Source organism: Ochotona curzoniae, unplaced genomic scaffold (assembly GCF_017591425.1).
Source record: "Ochotona curzoniae isolate NIBS_2020 unplaced genomic scaffold, NIBS_Ocur_1.0 contig_4612, whole genome shotgun sequence".
Taxonomy (NCBI): Eukaryota; Metazoa; Chordata; class Mammalia; order Lagomorpha; family Ochotonidae; genus Ochotona; species Ochotona curzoniae.
The window spans coordinates 5,334,399-5,357,219 of NW_024466343.1; the positions used below are offsets into that span (position 1 = coordinate 5,334,399).

Genomic DNA, 22,821 nt, shown 5'->3' on the forward strand with positions numbered 1-22,821 from the left:
GATCATTTCTTTATTTAGTTTAGACTCCCAGCACTGAAAACTATTAGGGAGTACACATTAGAAGTGAAATAGAGGTGATACAAATTCTATACACAGATGAATACAGGTTTTAATTTTCTATTGGATTTATTAGAGATTGTTCACATTATAAACACAACAGTATATCATTCTGTATGTTCAAATTAGTGAATTTATTAATTTAAACAAAAACATGTGCTCCCCATGACATACGGATAACTTTTAACTCTACTCTGAAACACTAGTCAAACAGGAAGAGTCTGTGGACTGTGGACTTGTCCTGTATCAGGCCAACGCTGAGGCTGTGGTCCTCCCAGAACAGGTGAGTCACTGACACTGAATATTCTAACATCACTAGAAGGACCTCAAGAAAACAACCAACTTGTCCAGACATTGTATACATACCCCTCCTCTTGCAGGAAACTTAGTGATCAAGGTAAGATTATTTTGAAAAAGTTGTAGTAATCCAAAAATCATCAGAGCTGATGATGGGCTAATCAACAACTAAAGAACTTTTATAAAGATAAACAGAGCTGAAATCACACTTACATACTTTTGGAAGCGAAGCAATCCTATCTTGAATTGATATGTTTCAGTCAAAGGTTTAGAATTAACCAAGTATCCACTGAAATTTTCTAGAATGTGCCCCAATGGCAAATTACCACTAATATGGTATTTCCTACCATGATGATTCCTTGATTCAGAAAAAAGGCATAAAATGATTGCCATCCATAAGATAATTTTACTGCACTGCTTCTATTCTCTAAAGAAAAATCTTGTTCAAGAAATTCAGTTTCCATTATAAGAAACTCACTAAATAAAATGAGTGTTTATGAAAGAAAAGTTAGTGTGAATAAAATTAGGAGAAAGATAGCCTCTAATTATGTAGGAAAATCATGAAACAATAACTCATCACAAGAGAAGAATCATTTTCCCAGTAGCCCCACTGCTATGGATGATATCTTTATGAGCTTCGGCTGCTTTCTCCAACGGATACTGAGGACCTATTACAGGTTTCATCCAACCAATTTCCATTCCAGCTTGAAGAGCTGCTGCAAATTGCTGAAATTCCTCCTATGGTGAAAAAATATATATATTTGTAGTGAATTGCATGACTTAATTTTCAGAAGCATTGAAAACTTCAGAATGTAAAATCATAACATATTTGTTTTTCTCACTTGTTCAGAACAATGAAAAAATGCAGCACTCAGTGGGGTAGCCATGAATTTCCTTTGCTGGGACAGCATTATTTCATTATAGTTGCCTTGAAAGCTTAATGAATAGACTACCTCTTCTCTTACAAAAGTGTTATGACTTAGACACAGATAGTAAACTCTATTATCTCACCAGCTATCCTTCTGGTAGCTGCTTCTATTGTTGGGTAACTAGCTATAACATGAATCTTTCCAAAATTGATTTTTAAAATTAATTTATTAATTTATTTAGAAGGCAGAGTAATAAAGAGAGGGAAGAAAAGTGAGAAAGGGTGAAAGGCTGGGCAGAGGGAAGTGGGGGTGGGTGGGATGGTGGAGAAAGATCTTTTATCTGGTGATTCTGTCCACAAATGGTCACAAAGGCAGAAATTATCTAGGCTGAAGCTAGGGGTCTAGAGTTTCTTCTGGGCCTCCTGCGTAGGTGGCAGGGGACCAAGCACTTTGGACATCTTCCACTGCTTTCTCAGGTACATTAGCAGGGATCTGGATCAAAGTGGAGTAGGGGGGACTCAATAAGGAACTCTGATACAGCACACTGCTAAGCAAGCAGCAGCTTAGCTCATTGTGTCACAATGATGGGCCCTAAAGCATCCACTTAAACTTCTGTTCTTCCCGACCAAGCAAAGTGCTTCAATGTTTAAGATATCAAAAACAGAACAGCTTCTTCTCCTACCTTAGTTGAGGAAAATATAGAAACTCCAATTATACTAGTCTCCTTTGGCATGGTGTCCCGTGGGGTTATTTCAATAGGACCTCTGCTTCCAACACTCTATTAGGAAAAACAAGATGTCTAGAGTTAAAGATTACTGGAAAATGGTGTTAAACTGTGGAAAAACTTTTAAAGTGGTAAAATGATAAAAAAAAAAAAAACTTACTATTACTCGTCCTCCAGAAGACAGAAGTTTCAAATCATTACTGAGATTTACATTAGCTAACATTTCAATAATCACATTGACTCCCTTTTCTCCAGCAGATTTCTATACAATAAAAAAGAATGTAGAGTAAGGCTACACATGAAATACTGTCAAGTAGCTAGTACAGCATTATATTGTACACAAATGTATTTTAAATGACATATAAAATCCTATACTTTTAAGACTAACAAAGCACAGTTGACAAAGATCTAATATAATGTGAGGTGATTCTAAGGTAGCAGCTATAAAATCTGCAATGATAAAGACTTGTATAAAATGAACTGCTATAATAAAATTTGCCTGGAACTTTCAGATGTTAGACTCAACTTGAATATAAAATATTCCTTCCTTAGGTGAAGATTTTCTATTTTCAAAATGAATTTTCATGCAGAAATAAACAACAAATAAAAAACCAACATCCCTAGGCGGTTTCCATTTTTATTAAAAGAAAACAAAAGTACTCTTTGGTGTTGAACAATTTTTTGCATATATATGTAGTTTCAGGTTATTCTATATGGTTTATGATCTGTTTGACATGCTAATTTTTTCCTTCTGGTTTTCTAGATGTTATTTCCAAACATTTAACCCTGATACTTTAAAGAAGCTGTAGGAACTTACACATATTTTAGCAATAAAATAGGGAACAAGAGGCAATCATTCTTCTCCTAGGAGAGTCTCCAAGTTAGTAATTCATGGAGTTTTCCCCCAGAAACAGAAAACATAATTTTGGAGTCTAGCTTAGTTAGGAATTATAGTCAAAGCCAGAGAATTTAATATCTGTACTCAGTCATGTGATAAGAAGAATATAGAAAAAGAGACACATTTGAAAGACATGTCAGAAATGAAACATAAAATAAGGGGCCAGCTTGACAGATGGGATGGAAATTCATGATTAAAAGTATAAAAAAATGAAATGACAGGGTTAGGGTTGGATGCAATGAGTTAACCCAGTTGATGGCCAGCTTAAATCCCAGTTACACCAAATGCAATCCACCTTCCTGCTAATATACCTGGAAAAGGCAGTAGAAGAAGGCCCAAGTTTGTGGCCACCTGCCACCTACATGTGAAACAAAACAGATTTCCTGGCTCCTAGGTTTGGCTGTTGTGGGAAGTAAGTCAGCAAATGGAAGATAGATCTCTTGTCTCTCATTCTCTGTGTCTACTATTCTGCCTTTTAGATAGACAGATAAACAGATAGATGCTTATAAAAAGTGAAATTATTTCTCTCTTGGGTGATCAGGTAAGTGAGATGGTCTTTCATGCTGATAGCCTAAAAGAATGTTACTCATGGGCGTGGCACCTTGACCTAGCAGCTAAAGTCCTCGCCTTGAGCATACAGACACTGGTTCTAATCCTGGCGACTCCACTTCCCATCCAGCTCCCTGCTTGTGGCCTGGAAAGTAGTCTAGGACGGCCCAAAGCCTTGGGACCCTGCACCCTCGGAGACCCAGAGGAAGTTTCTGGCTCCTGGCTTCTGACTGGCACAGCACCGGCTGTTGCGGCCACTTGGGGAGTGAATCATCAGAGGGAAGATCTTCCTCTCTGTCTCTCCTCTTCTCTCTGTATGTCTGACTTTGCAATAAAAATAAATAAATCTTTTAAAGAAAAGAATGTTACTCATGCCAGTCAATTTTGGAAATTAATAGCACATGGGTAGTAAATAAAGCCACAAGAACGTAGAACTGTTTCTGGTAAAAGTCTAGCACCAAGGAACATGGAAAAACAGAGAAAAACAAAACGAAAGAAAAAATATCTAGTGAGCAGTAATAGTTAAATAGAATTATTTTTTTTTTAAAAAAAAGACTGATATGGAAGTTAGGAAAGAAGATAAACAGCATTTAGGTGACATGGTTGCAATCCTATGCTCCTGAAACAACAACTAGGATGAAGATAGTAAAGACCAGAAGATCAAGAGTTAGGGCTCATCCGTGGTTGGGATACATACAAAACTGCAATGGGAGGCAGTGAGAATTAAGGAAGTTAAAGCAGTGAGTACTTGTGATGTTTGCAAGGTGATGGTATGGAGGGGAAGAAAAAAGGGGTGAGAGAAAAGGTTAGGAGATGGCTTCTGAGAACTGGAGAGATTTAAGTATAAAGAATCACTGGGCAAGAGGGAAGCCACAGAACCTCTTGGTCTTAAAATTACAAGATTGCCAAGTAAAAAATCACATTCTTAAAACAATTGGTCTGTTTTAATCCCTGTAAGCATTCTTGGGTAACAGCAGCATGGGAAGTACTAGATCCCAGGTTTCCTGGACATACAACAAAGAAGTGTCCGGGCTTAGTTTTTTTGGCAAGATTATTCAGTGGCAATAAGCAAGGGTTCATTCATTGTTGCCCCATTTGTAACAAGCTAGTTTACATAGCACTCAGTACCTGGGAAATTGTTAACAGGGAGACGTGGTCTGAGGATTAGTAATCAATGTTTGACAAATCCTTACTATAGAATGAATGAGACCTTCACAATATACTTGAATTCACTTTTACGCAGCAATAACTAAATGCTACCTTACCACTCTGGATGAAGCAGGGTTTACTCTCTACAGCATCAAGACAAGAAGTAAATTTTACATGCTATCTACACACATTCAATTTGTCACCTATGGATAACACACTTACCATAGGAAATTCACACTGATAAAACTATATTAAGTACACCTCACTACATAAATACAAAGCTCTGCACTTTACTTAATAAATGATTTGAAACTTAGGCAGCAAATTTTATAGTGCTAAGATTCTATAAAGTTTATATTTTATGTAATATACATAAGACAGAAATGATAACAGAAGATTAAAAATCAGACATCTTCAAATTTGTTAAAACTTAAAAAGAAAAACTAGTATGAAAAACATACAAATGTAACAAAGGAAGCCAATAGCTGCAAAAGAATGGTTAGCAAAAGAATTTATAACACACCACGGAAGTTCAAATAACAAGTTTGACTTTGGTAAAATTAAAGAGAATGTTACCTTAATTTTATCGATATAATTAACTTCCTTGTGATTGAACACTTCATGGGCTCCATTCTGCAAAACAATCTTCCGTCCCTCCTCAGTACTGGCTGTGCCCCAAACCTTTAATCCGTAAGCTCTAGCAATCTGGCATGTTGCTAATCCAACCTGAAAAAAGAAAAGAAAATCCAATAGCTATATATTCCCTAAATTCCTGAAAAGTACTTATTAATGTATGTAATGAACATAAGATTCTTCTAGGGCTTATCTTTCCCGAAAGCGTATATGTGAAGGAATATGAGAAATAGCTCACTTTTACTAAGCCTATATAATGTTCCAAGTATCATCCTAAATCCTTCTCACACATCACTGTCGTCTCATCCTCACGATGATGTTATCGTGTGGGTACTATTGGCTCTCTTCTCCAGATGAGGAGGCTGAAGCTTTGCAGAGACAGAAATAGGGGCCAGAGCAAATCAGAATATAGAAACTATATAAAACTTTTTGCATCCTTCCTTGCCCTTCTCCTCCCCTCTCCTCTCCTTTCTTTGCCTTCCTTTCCCTTTCCTTCCCTTCCCTTCCCACTGAACTGTCCTTCTGCACCAAGTAGGTTGGCCGGGATCCCTTGAATGGGCCTGAGTATGGACACACACTGGCTAAGACTGTTGCTTGGCACAACACAAAGGGAGCTTGTGGCTGGAGCCACTCCATGTAAGACTAAGCCCACATCAAAGATAAGTCTGCCTACCCCAGTTAACTAATAGAATACCTCAAAATATTGCTTTAAAAGGCAAAAAAGTTAAGTACAGCCTTTGCTTTCTCCATATGAAATCTGTGGCACTTTAAGGCAGATATGTTTTACTGACCTCTTCTCTGGACCCTTTCCAGAAGCTGCTACTGGATCTTGGTATGTCACATGACACTAATCATAAAAAAAGAAAAAAACAGACTATGGCTTCAGGCAGGTTCACCTCTGCTTCAGACCAACTTCTAAAGGAAGTCCCCAAGTTTGTATATACTTTGTCTAAAGCAGTCATGGACAGCTTACAGGCCTTGGAATAAATATTTGCTGGTCAGGAAGTCAGGCTTGACTCCAGGCTCCTGGGTAGTCCGCTCCAGTGGCAAACCAATGCAAATAACTAGGAGCAGGCAGCTAATATGAATGTGGCACCACAGTGCAACAAAGCACTGGTCTAGGTGTAGACAAGTAGTGGCCTTATGGATCATGACAGGATGCACCTATAATGAGTCACACAGCATTATGGGATCAGACAGGTTGGCGCTTACTACCTGGATCCTGGCATGTAGCACCTGCAATGCACTACTCAGTTTGGTCAGGGACTTGAAGCTGCAGTCCTATGAGGAAAGAGGGGCCCACTTATTATCTTTGGCAGGGCAGGCCATGTCCACCTCATGACACTGTGCTGGTTTGGGAGAAAGCAGACCAGGGGCCTGAAGGGTTCTAGGCAGTTACAGTCATGCTAAGCCAGAGGCCTGTGGCTAAGGTCCAGTGGGAAACTCCCACTGAAGGCCTTTGGTATCAACCAGAAACCTGGGCTTTCATGTTCCATTGGCTGCAGAAGCAACAGAAACTCTGATCTCAGGGACCAGCGGCCAGGCTGTGTGTCCTGCTTCCAGAGCACACAGTGCATGTTATGCAGCTTCTTATGCTGACAACTGGGCAGAGGAGAAGATCATGCCCAGATGCGCACAAAGGATGAATCAGCCTGATTCTGTGAACCAGCTGAGGCCCTGGATGCTGCTTCAAAATACAGAAAAAGGCCAGTGGCTTCTCGGGATAGTGATTACCACTGCAAGGGGCACAGCCATTGGCACCAGCTATACTTTCTGTGGATACCATTAAATGAAATAGGGAGAGATTTCTGAACCTGGGACATGCAAAGCCTACATCCCTAAACAGCAGGAAGTAGCTACCAATGAGATGAAACTGTCCCTCAGCAACCCTAAAATTGGAGGTCAGAAATGTCAGGAGGGAATGAAATGTGACAGGCAGGTGGCAAGATCGGACTCAAACTGTAAGCAGTAGTTCCCATGCCCTGTGTAACACAGTCTACCTGTCAGTCCAATGACCCCTTCTTCAAGTTGTGCTCCTCCCCCACTTGCCTCCAAAAGAACCCAAGAAGCCATGCAACTGGGAGGGGTGCACTCTCTCACCCCATGGACACAAGATGAAAGTAGAAACATCTCTCTCCCACCTTTTATCTCTCTCCCAACTATATCCCTGAATGTGTTTCTGTGGTTTCCTTACCTTTAAATAAACTTTAGAAATTAAAAAAAGAAAATAATTTGCAAGTACCTGCTTTGGGCAGAAGGTCAAAAGTTTTAGGATGATCAGAAAATACTACCTTCATGCTTTAGTTAAAAGAAATAATTTAATTAATAAATGTACACAAAAGGCCTGTACCAAATTAAAATATCAAATAACACTAGAATAAGATATTAAATGAGAAATACAAGGCCTCCATTATTTAAACAGATGATACAGAAACATAGGCAAATTACCTTAACCATATGCTGCATACTGACTGAGAATTTACTAAGTGTTAGACATGGTACTTAATGAAAAAGATTTCAATAATAAAGAGGAAGATAGTCAACATATGAAATATAAATGAATGAAAAAATTCGGAAGATTAAAGTGCTAAGAAAAAAATAAAACTAACTGTTGGGTTACAAAAAACAAAAAAGGTAATCAGAACAGGATGCTCTAAAGAAACGAGACATGAAAGAAGTGAGTGGTCAGGAATGTGACTACTTGGGAAGCCACATGTGGATGCCTTAGGCCAAGGAATGGCCATGCCTAACCTGACAAGAGTGGGAATGTACTTTGAGTACTGAAAGGACAGAGAGAGGGTCACTGACTCAGAGATACAGCATGCGCAAGAGTGGAAGACGAAGCCAGAGAGCCACAGAGAGGCCTTACTCAGAGGAAAATATAAAGATTTGGGGTTGTATAAATAGCTATGAACAATCATTGATGGGTTTATGCCAGCAAGTGATGTGATAGATTCTAGAGGGTCATGTGAGATACAAAGAAGTTTGGGGAGGGAGGCGATGGAGGGAAGAAGACCGGTGTTTGGTTGGAATAATGGTCTAGATAAGAGACAAAGTTGGCTCAGACTAAGGTGGTGGCCCTAGAAGGATGAAATAAATTCAGACATGGTTTTGAAGTCAGCTGTTGAGACTTCCTCCAAGACTGAATGTTGGAGGCAAGATAATGGGACAATCAAGGTCTGCTGCATCTCTGGCCAGATCAACATGGCAAACTATTTGGGAGTATTCAGTTCGTGAACATGTGGAGCTGCACAGTGCTCTCCAAAGTGACCAGGGCCAGTAATCTCTCACCCAAGGTATGGAAGTCAATGGACTTCAGATAACAGATCAGAATTTGAGATTCATCATCTTATAGGTGATATACCAAGCCATGGCAGTGATGGCTTTGGAGCAAATCACTGGAGCACAATTTGGGAATGCATTTAAAAAACCCATTATTTAGATAACAATATACTAGGAAATACAAGTCTGATCCTGTGCTAAGAATGGTACAGACAACTGTCACCCAGATTTAGAGCACAGTTTCTCACACGAGGCTTTGCTGACACTCTGGACCAGGTAATTCCTTCCTGTTGAGGACCAGCCAATTTACTGAGGGCTGTCTGACAGCACCATCAGCTTTGACCCACTAGGTGACAGAACCATGTTCCCTAGTTGTGACAAGTAAAAATGTCTCCACAGACATTCCCACATGCTTCTTAGGGAAGGGTATATGATGCAAAGTCAACCCTCTATTGGCAACCACTGACTTATAAAAAGCATTGGACTGAACAAAATGATGATAGATATTAATTAACATTGCCATGGAACTACAGACTCAAACGGACCTTACAGATTGTTGGCAGATGGGAGTGAGGAGCTTGAACTCAGTGGGATTAGGCAGGAATTTGTTTGGTTTAACAAAACAAGCAAACACAGAACTCACAGAGTGACAAAGAGGGATGCTCAACTCGATACAATACAGGATACTATGGGGTCAGCACACTGACTTTTGCAACCTTCATCTCCAATTAAGAAAAACTAAGACACTTTTAATAAAAAGTACATTTTAAACTTAAGATTTAATGTAAACATATCTCCTTATGCTCTAGTTGCTTCAAAGGGACACTTGATAGCTTTTTCAAAGACAATATTTATTCTATTCTCATCAGAAAAGTATGCCAGTAATCTTCCTTCAATACATTTTGTACCATTTTGTGTCAACTCTTTTTTTTTCTACTTATTTTGCTAACACTAAAAATAGGGCACTGCCTACCAACATATCTGGATAACAGCTCTGTTCATAAATTCCACCCCATTACAAACACACAACATAATCCCAAAGGAATTTGAATTAAATGAGGACAGAAAGCACAAACATCAAGCCAGGCAACATACAGCACTCTGTTTCCCTCTGATAGGCTCGGGAGGATCAGAAGTGCTGCACACACCAGGTCGCCAGCCTATCCCTGCCGACCATGGATTTAACAAATGCAGCCAGCTCAGAGAACAGTGTGGATTTTACCTTTAAAAAAAATTCATGGTGAAGTGACTGGGCTTTTTACAAAGAAGGCAAAGGGAATAAAAACAGATTTTCTTTCAACTCTTTCCATCCTACTGAACTCTTTCCCTTCTACACAGAATACAAGGTCAGACCTTTGAAAGCCAGAGCAATTTAAATAAATGCATGTGTTTGACTGATCTTCAGTTATTTCACATTAAAGTTAATGTAGGCATAGCCTTTTCAATGCGTTCCAACAATGGGTGTTTGGACAAGGTATATTTGACATATTTTCTCAAGTCCCATGAAGATAATCCTTGATGGTTTTTAGTAAATAGTTTGATCAGTGAAACCCTTCAAAACTGATCTATTTCAAGATACATAGGAAAACAGGTGTGAAATCTTGTGATCCATCTACTCAAAGGGTCAGAGAGATACACTCGATTGAACAGGCTGCACTGCCTGCCACTTTCAGGATACTACTCATTATATAATGGATAGTGTGCCAATTTATTAGTTTATTTCTTTCCATCTACTACTCAGAACACACAGGGTTCTGAAAGGGTTAAGCAGCTTCCTCAAGGTGAACCATCCAGCCCCCAGGCCCTTGATTTTAAAAACGCACAATCTTGTCTTCAAAATTTCGAAAGCCTCCTTATGCAGGAGAGAGGTCATGTGGATTTCTTGTTAAATTCCAACCTCAGAGCTGTAACTTCTCTAAGCTCCTCAGAGGCAGATTGGCAGGCAGTTTCTTGAAGAGGTTTCTGACAGGTCTGCCTTTGGGTGATTTCAGCAAAGGGCGCATTTTATAAGCTGGAGCCCCCGCTCTCCCGCCCCGCCATTAGCATTTTCAGCCACGGGTTGTGGTGTTGAGGACACAGCTGTGTACTGTGCACTCCGTGGATGTCATCAAAGCGCAGCAGGCAAGCAGGGAACGGGAGATAGAAAGGACTAAGCCTCCACAGTGGAGCTGTGCAGTGTGGCACTGTCGACAGCGACATAGGTAAGGCTTTAACGAGCTTTAGTTTCCTTATCTAAGGGAATATGGAATTACCCCTAACCTTTAGAACTGTTTAAAATTCTAAATAAATACTCTTGTAACATATAGCACTTAAGGGCAAAAACAAGACAGTTTATCTTGGTCCAACTCAACAAAGGTGCAAAAACTAACACAAATGTCTTTGGATGAGATGGCTCTGTTGAATTTACTAACCAAGAAGAAATGCTAAATAATGACAAAAAAAAAATCACCTTCCAAAGAATACATGTTAAATGATTTACGACACAAAGGGAGAAGAAAGCATTGAGTCTTTTATACATTTAACTTTTAAAGATGACCTAAAGACTATAATATGAAACTCACAAATCCAAGTTCGTTTAAAATGACACTTCTTTAAGGAAAAAAAAAATACTCACCCCTCCACTAGCCCCATGAACCAGGACACTTTCCCCAGCCTTCGCACGGGCACTGCAAAAGAAAGCACAGGTTCCAGCGCCTTATTTTCTGAAGCTAAGCTCAGGTGTTATGTTTTTGTTACTTATATGTTAGGAAGTTTCATCCTAAACTCAGCTAACATTTACCAAATGAGCAACTGCTCCCTGACCTACAGCCCGAAATGTTCTCCAGTCCCCAGAGGATCAAGCAATGATTCTTCAGAGATGAAGGGAAACCTCAGTTCATGTGCTCATCTGACAGATGATGATTCCATGCCAGCCACTGTGTTGGCCGCTGGCAGCCCGACATGGCTCTGCTTCTGAGGCGCTGTAGTTCTCATGGCGATGCTAAATGAGACTACTGAGCCTCGGGGAGCTCAATTCTCTTGCTCCTATACAAAGCCACTCGAAGCAGATTTGACATGGCTCAGTCTTTATTCTGTGGTCCACAATAATGTTCAAGTAAATGTGTCAGCCAGACTACTTTTGACCCTGGAAAGACACATTTACACCTCTCTGTGCCAGCCTGTCAACCACTACGACAGCAATGCCAACAGAGGAGGAGGTACAATAAATTCTGTCACAAAAGTCCCCAGGTCATTTGCTCAAATGGCCATATCTGCAGGGTGAAATGACATAATCTTACTTCTGGCTCAAACCACTGCTTTTCTTCTGTGTACTGAAAACAACAGACATGCACAAAGATGGAGCTAATGCCACAGCCAGCTGCTGCTGTGTGACCTAGATCTGACGCCCAGGGAGGATGAGGATCTCTTGCTTCCTAAAGCAACGGGGTGGCCTCGCTGTAGAGCCATTATGTTCACTCTGGGAGTGACAACACAGTAGGTAGCCCGGAGTCCAGCTAGTGGCTGTGTGCCAACAGCTGACAAATGGCAATAATGAGCAATCGTCGATGTTTTCTCTAACAATCTTGCTTGGAGATGAAGGGAATGAGAACAGTGCATTAAACAGAGGGTTTGAACAATAAACTTAGGTAATTACCAAAATACCTGACATTTAGACAAGCAGAATATTACCAGATAAATGGATAGGACTATTACTGTTGTATAATGGGATATAAAATATTTTTCAATAATTTTTTTTTACTCCAAAATCTACAAACAACTCAAACACTAAGAACTCACTACATTTAATTCTCAGCTCTGAGCTAAGTGGGAAAAATTCAGGCAGACCCACCCCTGTGTCTCCAGTACAAAGATCCTTCTATCCTCCTATGGGACATTGTGATGATGAATTTTATATAGTAACCTGACTGGGTCAAAGTGCCCTGAGATTCCAACACTCTTCTGGATGTTTCTGTGCAGGTGAGATTAATGTTGACTTGGCAGATTTTCAGTAAATTAGATTCCACTCTAGAATGTGGGTGGGCCTTATGCAGAGGAGATGCTTTCAGGGCTGTCTCTCCTGTTTCCTCATTCCTGACCTCAAATTCACTCTTCACATGGCAGACAAGCGGCCTTCACAAAATACAAATACACAAAAGCACTTTCCGGAATAAAACATCTCATGACCCCCCCAGTTCCTGACATAACAGTACGTGAGCTCCACCATCTGGCTTCTTATAATCTGAAACTTCTCTTACTGATAGCTAACATTTATTCAGAGAGTCTGATAGTTGATCACAGTATTCTCCATGTCTATAATTCCTCAAACAATGTACTAGTGATCCATTTCAAATACCTACCATACTTGATTAAACTATAAATTCTTGGGTCCCAACCATGCACATAGCAGGCATAGGGAAGAGCCTTGTATTGTACCTCAAAGATTCCTGACCAGATGATTCTAAAAGGGATGACAATAGTACTGACTCATGTCAATTAAAATAATCCAAGTCTCACACTGCCCAGCAAGCCTTTCCTCACCACCAGCGCATCCCTTGAGTCCCTACATGTATCTCCACTGCTGGACTTTGACATGACGTACGTAAATCATGGCTCTAACTCTACTCACTCACTAGCCTGAGTACCCTCAAGACAATGTTTCTTTTCCTTTCTGTTCCCAGTGATGGGCACAATCCTTCAAATTAGTACAGCTTTCACTCCATGAATGTTTGTAGGATCTGATAACCAGCACAGATGGGCATAAGGCAGGAAGGTAGGCAGTAAACATTCCTCTGTATTGGCTATAAAACCACCAGTGTGTTTAGTACCTGTGGAACAGAGCTCGAAATGCAGTAAAATATGGGATCCCAATGGCAGCCCCCTGTTTGAAGTCCAGTTTCTTGGGCAGTGTGTAAACAGTGTGATCTGCTGCCAGAGCATACTCTGCATAGCCTCCAGAGATAGTTGCAGTGGTGAAAACGCGGTCACCTTCCTGGAGAAAGACAGAAGTTAGACTTACAAACTATGTCAGAGTGGACAAAACCATTAACAATAAGATAAGAGTATTTGAGGTTGACATGGTGGCATACCACACTAATCCTCTGCCCTGTGGCACCAGCATTCCATATGGGTGCTAGTTCACATCCCAACTGCTCCACTTCCGATCCAGCTCCTTGCTAATGATCTGCAAAAGCAGTGGATGTGGCCTAAGTCCATGGGATCCTGCACCCACGTGGGAAACCCAGAAGAAGGTCCTGGATTCCGGCTTTGGGCCAGCCCACCTCTGGCTGTTGGCAGCCATCTGAACCAGTGGAAAGAAGTCTTCTCTATCTCTCCTCTCTGTAAAATGTGTCTTTCACATGAAAGTAAGTAAATATTTAAGAAAAGACAAGGATGTTTGAACTTTTAACACTGAAAAAGAGAGGTTGAATGAGCTAAAACATAATTCAAGTATTCACTAACCATTTACTATATGAAAACATTATTGTGCACTGAGTGAGAAATATTAATAACAATACATGGTCCCTAAATTCAAATATTCTAGACTCTAGAAAGAGAAGAAATGATAAGATTACTTTAAGTAAGGCCCAATGGGCCATCAAGGATAGCTATAAGAACTAGAAAGGAGATGATCTGAGTTGAGATGAATAGCTATATGAAAAGCAAAGGCAGAGGCCTTAAAAGACAGACAGAATTTGAAAGCAAGAACTTGGAAGAGCCAGAATAAGTGAAAGAAACAAGATTAGCACCGAAATAAGGAATACATGCTGAGAAATTACCAGCATTTAGTCCCAATGACTAAATAATGGACTCTTTTTTTTTCATTTTATTTTTTTTTTAATAATCTTACTTAGTTGATTAGGGTATAAGGGGTCAAGGGCTACAGGGTGAAAGTGGGTAATACCATTGTTTCCACACTAATATTATCATTTTTTTTCCCTGTATCTGGGGTCAGGGGAGAAATAAAAGGAAAAGCCCCACCCAGCCTCCCACCCATCCCAGATCCCCTATGTGAGGCGTGCTCCAAGGGTCCTGCTGGGGCACTGAAGCCTAGTTCAACCTAACCAACCTACTATCCAGCCCACACACATACCGGCAGGTGCCTTTCTGTCTAATCACCCCTGCCCCGTCCTGGTTTTCGTGCTGTCCAGTGGAAGTGATAATCCCAAGGGAGATGCCCACTACCTCCCTGCTGCTTCAACCCAGCCATGGCTTGTCCCTACCCACATACAAGCAGTTTTGATAGTTCAACAGTTCAGAATTGCTGCCAATCTTGCCGTTCCGATCGTGATGTAACCTATTCAGAATCCACTGGCTGACATACTCTCTTCATGGCTGGGGTTCTGAGATCAGCAGTTCAGTCGGAGGGATCTCCAAAGAAACTTCATCTGAGATGTTCCCAGACCTGATTCTTGTGTGAGTTTGTTAGTACAGGGTCCAGCACCATCTGTCGCGCCAATCAGCTTATGCACATGCTGGTTGTTGCTATTGCTGGGTCAGTTCCTAGTTGAGGTGACTCCCCATAACCTTCATCAGGCCTGCCCCCTACCCTGGTTCCCATGCTTGCCAGTATGTACCACAGGCTTGTCCAGTCTGTCCCACACACCATTTAGCTCTCGTACATGTCAATGGGCATTGAAGACTAGTTTAACCCAACCAACCTACTATCCAGCCTAGTCTGATCTGCTCCATCTCGACTCACACTTTCCAATAGAAGTAGTTGTCCAGCAGGTGAGCCCACATTCCCCTGTTGGCTTTGCCTCCTCCCCCTGGTTTTGACACGTGCTGTTTAGGTGCTGCAACCACTTCTGGTACAGCTCATCTCACCTGGCATTCCTTAATGTGTACTGGTATGTGTCACAACCAAACCTGGCCTGACCCATACTCTGTTCTGGTGCTTGGATTCGCTAGTGGGTGATGTGAACAGGTTCAGCCTGATCTGCCCCCAACCTATGCCAAATATGCCAGTGGGATAATTTCCATTGCCTGTTCTGGGATGCTTCCTATTGTGCTTCTTGTGCTTACCTGCAGGACCTGTGTCCTGCCAGAGGAGTTTCCCAGGCTCCTTCATCAGAACCTCTCCCAATGCCAGATTTTGCGCATACCAGTGGATCCATGAGCCAGCCCTACTCAGTTCACATCCTGTCCTAGCAGGAACAGTGGCTTTTCCTGACTGGCTTTCAACCCAATCTGGTTCTTACTGTTGTTGGATGTTTCAACCCAGCCACGGCTTGTCCCTCCCCACATACAGCTTACATATGGTTTAGTAAGGGCTGAGACCTAGCCTAGTCTGTCACACATCTACCCTGGTCCTCCAGAGCACCAGATGGTGCTGGAATCTAGGCCGGTTTGGTGCTTTCAGTCCCAGTCCACATCTGTGCTATGTGAGATTACAACCGTATCTTGATCAGAACGCAGCCCCAATTCAAGCCCATGTGCTCCATGGTGGGAAACTCAACCCAACTAGGGTGTCCCCTTAGCTCCCCAACCAGGCCTATTCCCAGCCTTAGATTACACACAGGCCCGTGGTTGCTGTGACTCAGCTTGGCAGAGCCCCTCACTTGTCCTGGCCCCTTAGATGCTGAGGCTTAGCATCCCTGGCTCACGCAGATGAGTAGGTGCAAGGGCCTACTCAGCATGACCTGTGCTCCAGCCTGATTTCTGTTGTTTCTTGTGAGTTAAGTTTGCTCGGCCCTCCCCACTCTGCTCCCTTCCAGTGGCACCCCAGCCCACCCCACATCCTGTTTTAGGATGCACATTTGGGTGCTGCCGCCTTGACCTGCCCAGACTGTGTTGGTTTCCTTTCCCCTTGAGTGATGGCAGGTGCCATGGTCACTCCTAGCTTAGCCCATCACCATTCCAGCTCGTGAGCTAACCTTCCGGACTTGTATTTCCACAGGGTTGGGCCCACACTTCCCCCACAGAATCTACCCCAGGACAAAGTTCTCTTGCATGCTGGATAGTGTCTTGACCCTGCCAAGTGTGACCAGTCCACTATTCTACCACCCAGTCAGGTACTGGTAAATAACCTTACCAAACAGGCCCCCATCCATAGCTTTGGTGTAGACAGGTGTGTGGCCGTAAGTGATGCTTTATGCTAACAGCCCATCTCAGGATTCCTAATTGGGCTGGTGAATCAGTCTAACCCAAATTATCCTATGGATACTTCCCTCTAAACCACCAGGTCTCAGCCCCCATGCATGCCTGAAACTTTCATGACCCTGTCCCTGGGAATCACCCAAAATTCAAAACTGGCCTCATACATGGATGTCCCGAGGCAGCAACTACATATCTTAAAAACCCCAGAGTTTGCTACCAGGCGACCAGCAGGCAAAGCCTGGCACCACTTGGTGCACTGGCCACCCAAGGCCAAGGACTCGTTCACTGCCTTCCAGCAGTTTCTTTGGCTTGAGTCCCCAGCATTGGGTCCAACCTGGCAGGGGCACCCCCACCCCCAGCCGCCACACTGTAGGGAGCTGCAGTTGCCCCCAGCCCCAAGGCCCGAACTCTCCAATGACTAAATAATGGACTCATGGGCCCAGCGCGGTGGCGCAAGTGGTTAAAGGTCCTCGCCTTGCACGCCCGGGATCCCATATGGGCACCGGTTCTAATCCCGGCAGCCCCGCTTCCCTTCCAGCTCCCTGCCAGTGGCCTGGGAAAGCAGTCGAGGACGGCCCAAAGCTTTGGGAACCTGCACCCGTGTGGGAGACCCAGAAGAGGCTCCTGGCTTCGGATTGGCATAGTATCGGCCCGTTGTGCTCACTTGGGGAGTGAATCATTGGACGGAAGATCTTCCTCTCTGTCTCTCCTCTCTGTATATCCGCCTTTCCAATGAAAAAATAATAAAAATAAATCTTTAAAAAAAATGGACTCTTATATAATATTTTTAGGAGATAAGATGTGACGAAATTAAGGTAGAATATGAACCCCCTTGATCTATGTATACAAATTCCGGTTTAATTCCACTAAGTCAAAGAACCACTTTGAATAAGAGCATAAATAAGAGACAGGAATGGACAGGGAAGGACAAATAGCTCATTACTAAAGAAGAAGTTCTTAAAAGAGAAGGGATAGAGGCTCAGTACCATAGCCTAGCAGCTAAAAGTCCTTGCCTTGTCTGCCAGGATCCCATATGGGCGCCGGTTCTAATCCCAGTGACCCTGCTTCCCATTCAGCTCCATGCTTGTGGCCTGGGAAAGGAGGAGAGGATGGCCCAAGGCCTTGAGACCCTGCACCTGCATGGGAGATCTGGAAGAAGCTTCTGGTTCCTGGCTTCCAACTGGCTCAGCTCTGGCCATTGCAGCTACTTGGAGAGTAAATCATCAGATGGAAGATCTTTCTCTCTGCCTCTCCTCCTCTCTGTGTATCTGACTTGCCAATAAAAATAAAATAAATCTTTAAAAAAGAGAGAGAGAAAGGCTGGGAGATAATAATGGGAAGACAGAGGAGAGGGCACAAAACTACTTATTTCATAACTAGTCATTTTAGTAATATCCTAAAACCTCTAAGGAATTAATGCAAGAATTAGAACACAGGTGTAAGATAATCAGAATTGCACTGTAGAAAACGCTTCTTTCCAGAGGAAGTGGATGTTCGAGGCGAAAGAAGAGTGGTAAGTTCAGTGTCTATAGAATAGGAATCCAGGTCAGCACTACTGTGGAGCGGGTAAAATAACAAACACACCATAAGCCGTTGGCATAGAAAGAGGAGAGAAATCAGTGCTAATACATGGGAGATGGCGGAGGAAGAACGAGACAAGATTCAGGCCTCAGAAGGCAGCCAGGCAGCCACAAAGGAGTGGTGCAAAGGTGCAGGGAAAAAACTCAGTTTCTAACACACTGTGTGGGTTCCTGGAAGTTGTCATGTAAGCCAAAGTTCTTCAACAGACTTTCTTCTATGATGATGGAGGAAATGTTTTCTATTTATACAGCCTAGGTAGAGCAGCTGCCAGATGGAGCTACGAAGCTTTTATAATGTTACTAACATGGCTAAAACTCAATTTTAAATTTCAATCTAATTTGAACTTCAAATCGTGCCTACTTTTTGCAAAAAACAAAAAAAAAATCATGTATTTGGAAATCAGAGAGACAGAAAGAGAAGATCTTCTATCTACTGGTTCACTCCACACATGTCAGCAACAGTCAAGGCAGGGCCAAGCTGAAGCCTGTAGCCAAGAACACTACTCAGTCCTCCCCAGCGGGTTGCAAGGATCCAAATGCTTAAATCGTCGGTAGTAACAGGAATCTAGAACAGAGAAGGCTTGAACTTGAACCTCAAACTCTGGCAAAATCAATAATCCCAAATGCCTGTCACGTGGTTACACAGTGGAAAGCACAGGTCCAGAATTTAGTAAACAATTCTAAGTTAAGGATCCCAGATGTGACGATGGAAACTGAGCAAGTGAGCTCATCCTGGACGAGCACAGAACAAAGATAGCGTAGGTCTGAGTAATGCTTGGTTAGCGCGAGGCCACACCAGGATGCCAGGTGCACCCAGAAAAGAAGCAAAATGGAAAGAAGGAGAAAATGATGTCACAGAAGCTGAAGAAAAAGTTGTTGTATTTTTTTCTTTTCTTTTTTTTTTTTTTAAGAAAAAGTAAAGTGGCTCACAGTGCCAAATGTCACAGGGAAGTCAAGAAAGATAATGACATAAAAGGGCCCATTAACTACAGCAATATAGAGGCCATTAGTGACATTAGCAAGAATCATTTCACGGGAGCTAAGGGGGCACCAGCCAGATTGCCACAGGCCGAGAAGGGGAAAGCTATATGAATTTGCTCATCTTCCTGTCCAGGGCACCTTAATCTTCTCAGACTCAGTCCAATTTTGGTAAATGTGCGGCCAAAGTTGAATAGGTCAAGAAATGGTGAGGAGAGATGCTAGAACATGAGTACAGTATGAATATTCAATCTGTGTTTTATATGTCTTTGGGCACATAAATAGCGAAAGCACTGATCGTAATAACACTTCCATTGACCTTGGTCTGACTCACAGCTCTGAAACTGTATCATGACCTTGCCTTTTTGCATGTTTCACTTTTTCTTCAAAATAACTAACTTTCCCTTTATTCTGTGATGCTAACTTTATAAAAGAAATTAAGAATGTTATTGGTTCATACATTATCAAGAGTGAGGAAACAGTGTGAATATAATTTCCTTGTTTGTTTTCTTATCTCACATTATTTCTATTAGAGCAAAAAGATCACAGTTCATTCCATGAGGATGTAAAGATACAGAAATTACACAGAATTTACTCCCAACAATGCAAACCAAATAAGGCCTCTGGAGAAAAAGTATTTCTTTTCTGACTAGAGGAGTCCCCCAAGTGGCAGAAATTATACAATGAGGACTTTTAAAGCCTTAAATACAAACAGATCTTAAAGCCATGCTAAAATAGTTGAGAATATAAAAGTTAAGCCAAAATAGATAGAATATAAATGTCATACCTTGAAAGTAGATACATCATCTCCCACAGCCTCTATGACCCCAGCCACATCAAAGCCTGGAGTGTAAGGTAAGGCTGGTTTTATAACATTAGTGCCAGAGCGAATATATGTGTCCACTGGATTTACACCACAAGCATGAACTTTAATTAGAACCTGCAATGACAATGAATTTCAGTTTACCAAGAACATGTGCTCATTTATTCAGCACTATACCATGACTCTGCACATTAATGGAAAACAAATAAGTACTTGAAACAATCTCATCTTCTAACTTCACAAACCAACATACAAATAAAAAGGTAGGACAGAACGACTTAACTATTTCAAAAATATTACTCAAAAACAGTGGAAGAGATAGCTTAAACAGAACATATGACACAGGCCTTGGTGTGTTAATCAAGCCTACAGCCTCCTCTTCATGGGTCTGCAGAAAAGCATCCTTTCTGGGCTGATTCCATGGTTAGTAGGAGCCAAGCATGTGGATTCTGGTCAATGGAACATGGCAGCAGTGACGAATGTCACTTGCAGGTCAGGTTCATAAAATCTTGCCAGGCAATCCTGTTTCGTTTTTCCTTTTCATGGAAAATTTGATGAATATTAAAGATGGTACCAATCAAATCACCAAAGTCAGGGTCCTGGAGGGACTGCTAAAAAAAAAAAAAAAAAAAAAGGAGGTATCCACCAACATTTTGGATTTTAGCAAAAGAGAAACACATTTTGTGTTGAAGAACCATTGAAATGTTGGGGTTAAAACTATTATAGGAACTAATTTTGCCTTAATAATGCAGAATGTCTGTCCTGAGAATGAGGGATGACTTATGGAGGAAGCAGCAAAGGCCTTCGAAATGAGTAAAAATCATTTAAGAATAGGTGAAAAGGGATATAACCGGGGAAAGGAACTGACAGCAGAAAGGAAAGGGCTTCTTGGGGAGGCTAGATAAAGTCTTGTATTGTTACAGCACAGTCTATAGAGAGGGAGCTCTAAGAAATCAACCTGTAAAGATTGGTTATTGCCAAATTGCAAAAACTCTCATAGGGCTGACTAAGGAAATTAGACTTGGGAGCCATGGAGAGTGCAATAATAAAAACATATAATTTTAAATTAAAAGGATATTGTTAAAGTCACTGGAGATGATTAAACTACATCTAAATTCTCTTAAGTCATATGTGAAAAAGCATGAATGCAGAATAAAACTACTTTCCAACTGTGAGCAAAATAGAATTCATGGCTTGTAGCAGAATAACTTACCCAAACCTACTTATGACTCCATTCAGAAAAATCCAGTTATTTTACTACATAGATCATTTTCCATTTCAGCTTCCTTATAAACAAGTTATTCCTTTTCTAGGCCTTCTCCAATTTATATTTATATTAATTATATTCATATAATTATATGAATTTATATTAATTTGGTCACAGTTCACATAATTTGGTCACACAAATTTACTATAAAAGGTTTATGAAAAATGTAACTAAAAGGTAAGTTTATTTCAGCACAAAAATTTTTTTAAACCCAGGGAGTTTTTTTATAAAATGTATTTTTCCATGAACTCTGAATGATTTCATAGGCATTTTGCACTGAAATATACTTATCTTATAACTACCTTGTTCTTTTTGGCCCAAACTTTTGGGAGTAGCCTCGTAAACAGAGTACACGTTGTCTTAATTCTGTGCCTTTAAAAATCATTGTGAGTCTGCTTTTTGAATACTAACTTAATGTGCTCAAAACTGAAACTATGTGTAATTATGGTCTGAAGTAATTATTTCCACCTGATGTTCTTTCGGAACTGGCACTGCAATATCCGATCGGAGTTTCAGAACTTCTGGTCCACCATATTCAAAAACTCTAACCGCTCTCATCAACTTCTGCCCAGTCGCCATGGTGATCTGTATGCCAAGAAAAAAAATGAATGTATTGTCACAGTGTATTTAGGCTATCACTAGATTTTTTTTTTCCCCTGGAGGGAGCAGATCAAACACTTTTTCAAACAACAATTTAAATCATGAGCTTACCACTGATTTCATTTCATGTTTAAGGACCTTTCATCTTACAAATCCTTCAGCTACAAAGCGCGATACTTCATACTGCTTCCCAAAGGGATTCAGTGCCTTCAACAGGGAATCAAACATGCAAACAAAAACATCTGCGTAGACATAGCACAATACTGTACCTTATGTCCCTCTTCTGCATAACATCTTGGAAATTTAGGAGCTAATATTAATTTTTATTAACATCTGATAGACCCATGCAAGAAATATGCAATATATAGTAAAAATATTGATCTGACCTTCATTTTTAACAAAAGAGGCAGCATTTTAGAAACCTAAGTCACGGCTAACATTGAAGCCTGCTATACTCATTCTCCAGCCCAGTACTAGTCTTAACTTTTAAGAGGTGGCTATTACCATAAATTCAGTGCAATTACCTGGAACATGTTATACTACAACTAAGTATTAATGTACTAGTAAATAATATATGCCATTGTTCTGCATGTTTTCCAACTGTATTTTGATTTGACTATTCTCAATTTGGCAATTTGCTTTATCCTCCCAGCATTAAGTTTTGAGAGTTATCAATGTTGAGACATTTGGCTCTGTGCAGTTCATCCACATTTTATTTTTGAAGATTCATCTATTTACTTGAAAGACAGTGTTACAGAGAAAGAGAGAGAGAATCTTCCATCTACTGATTTACTACCGAAGGGGCCACAATGGCAAGCGCTGGGTCAGTCCAAAGCCAGCAGGAGTCAGGAGCTTTCCCTAGGTATCCCAAAGGAGTGCAGAGACCCAAGCACTTGGGCCATCTTCAGCTGCACATTAGTAGGAGTTAAACTGGAAGTAGAGCAGTTGGCACTTGACCGAGGCCCAAATAGGATGCTGGTATTACAGGTGGTGGCGCTAAGTGTTATACTATAATGCAGGCACTTCCTTCATCTTTTTA

At 41.2% G+C, this 22,821-nt stretch overlaps 1 protein-coding gene across 1 annotated transcript in view; it reads right to left on the reverse strand.

The window, feature by feature from the left end:
• CRYZ (crystallin zeta) overlaps positions 1–22,821 on the reverse strand; it is a 27,119-nt gene continuing 4,298 nt past the window's right edge. Inside the window, exons 2-9 of the mRNA XM_040987286.1 lie at positions 21,651–21,767; positions 19,880–20,032; positions 13,264–13,427; positions 11,073–11,124; positions 5,120–5,269; positions 2,108–2,209; positions 1,906–2,001; positions 1–1,092 (exon numbers count right to left, since the gene is read on the reverse strand). Of these exons, the coding sequence (XP_040843220.1) occupies positions 931–1,092; positions 1,906–2,001; positions 2,108–2,209; positions 5,120–5,269; positions 11,073–11,124; positions 13,264–13,427; positions 19,880–20,032; positions 21,651–21,761 (990 nt within the window). The 5' untranslated portion in view covers positions 21,762–21,767 and the 3' untranslated portion in view covers positions 1–930. The remainder of the gene's footprint in view (positions 1,093–1,905; positions 2,002–2,107; positions 2,210–5,119; positions 5,270–11,072; positions 11,125–13,263; positions 13,428–19,879; positions 20,033–21,650; positions 21,768–22,821) is intronic.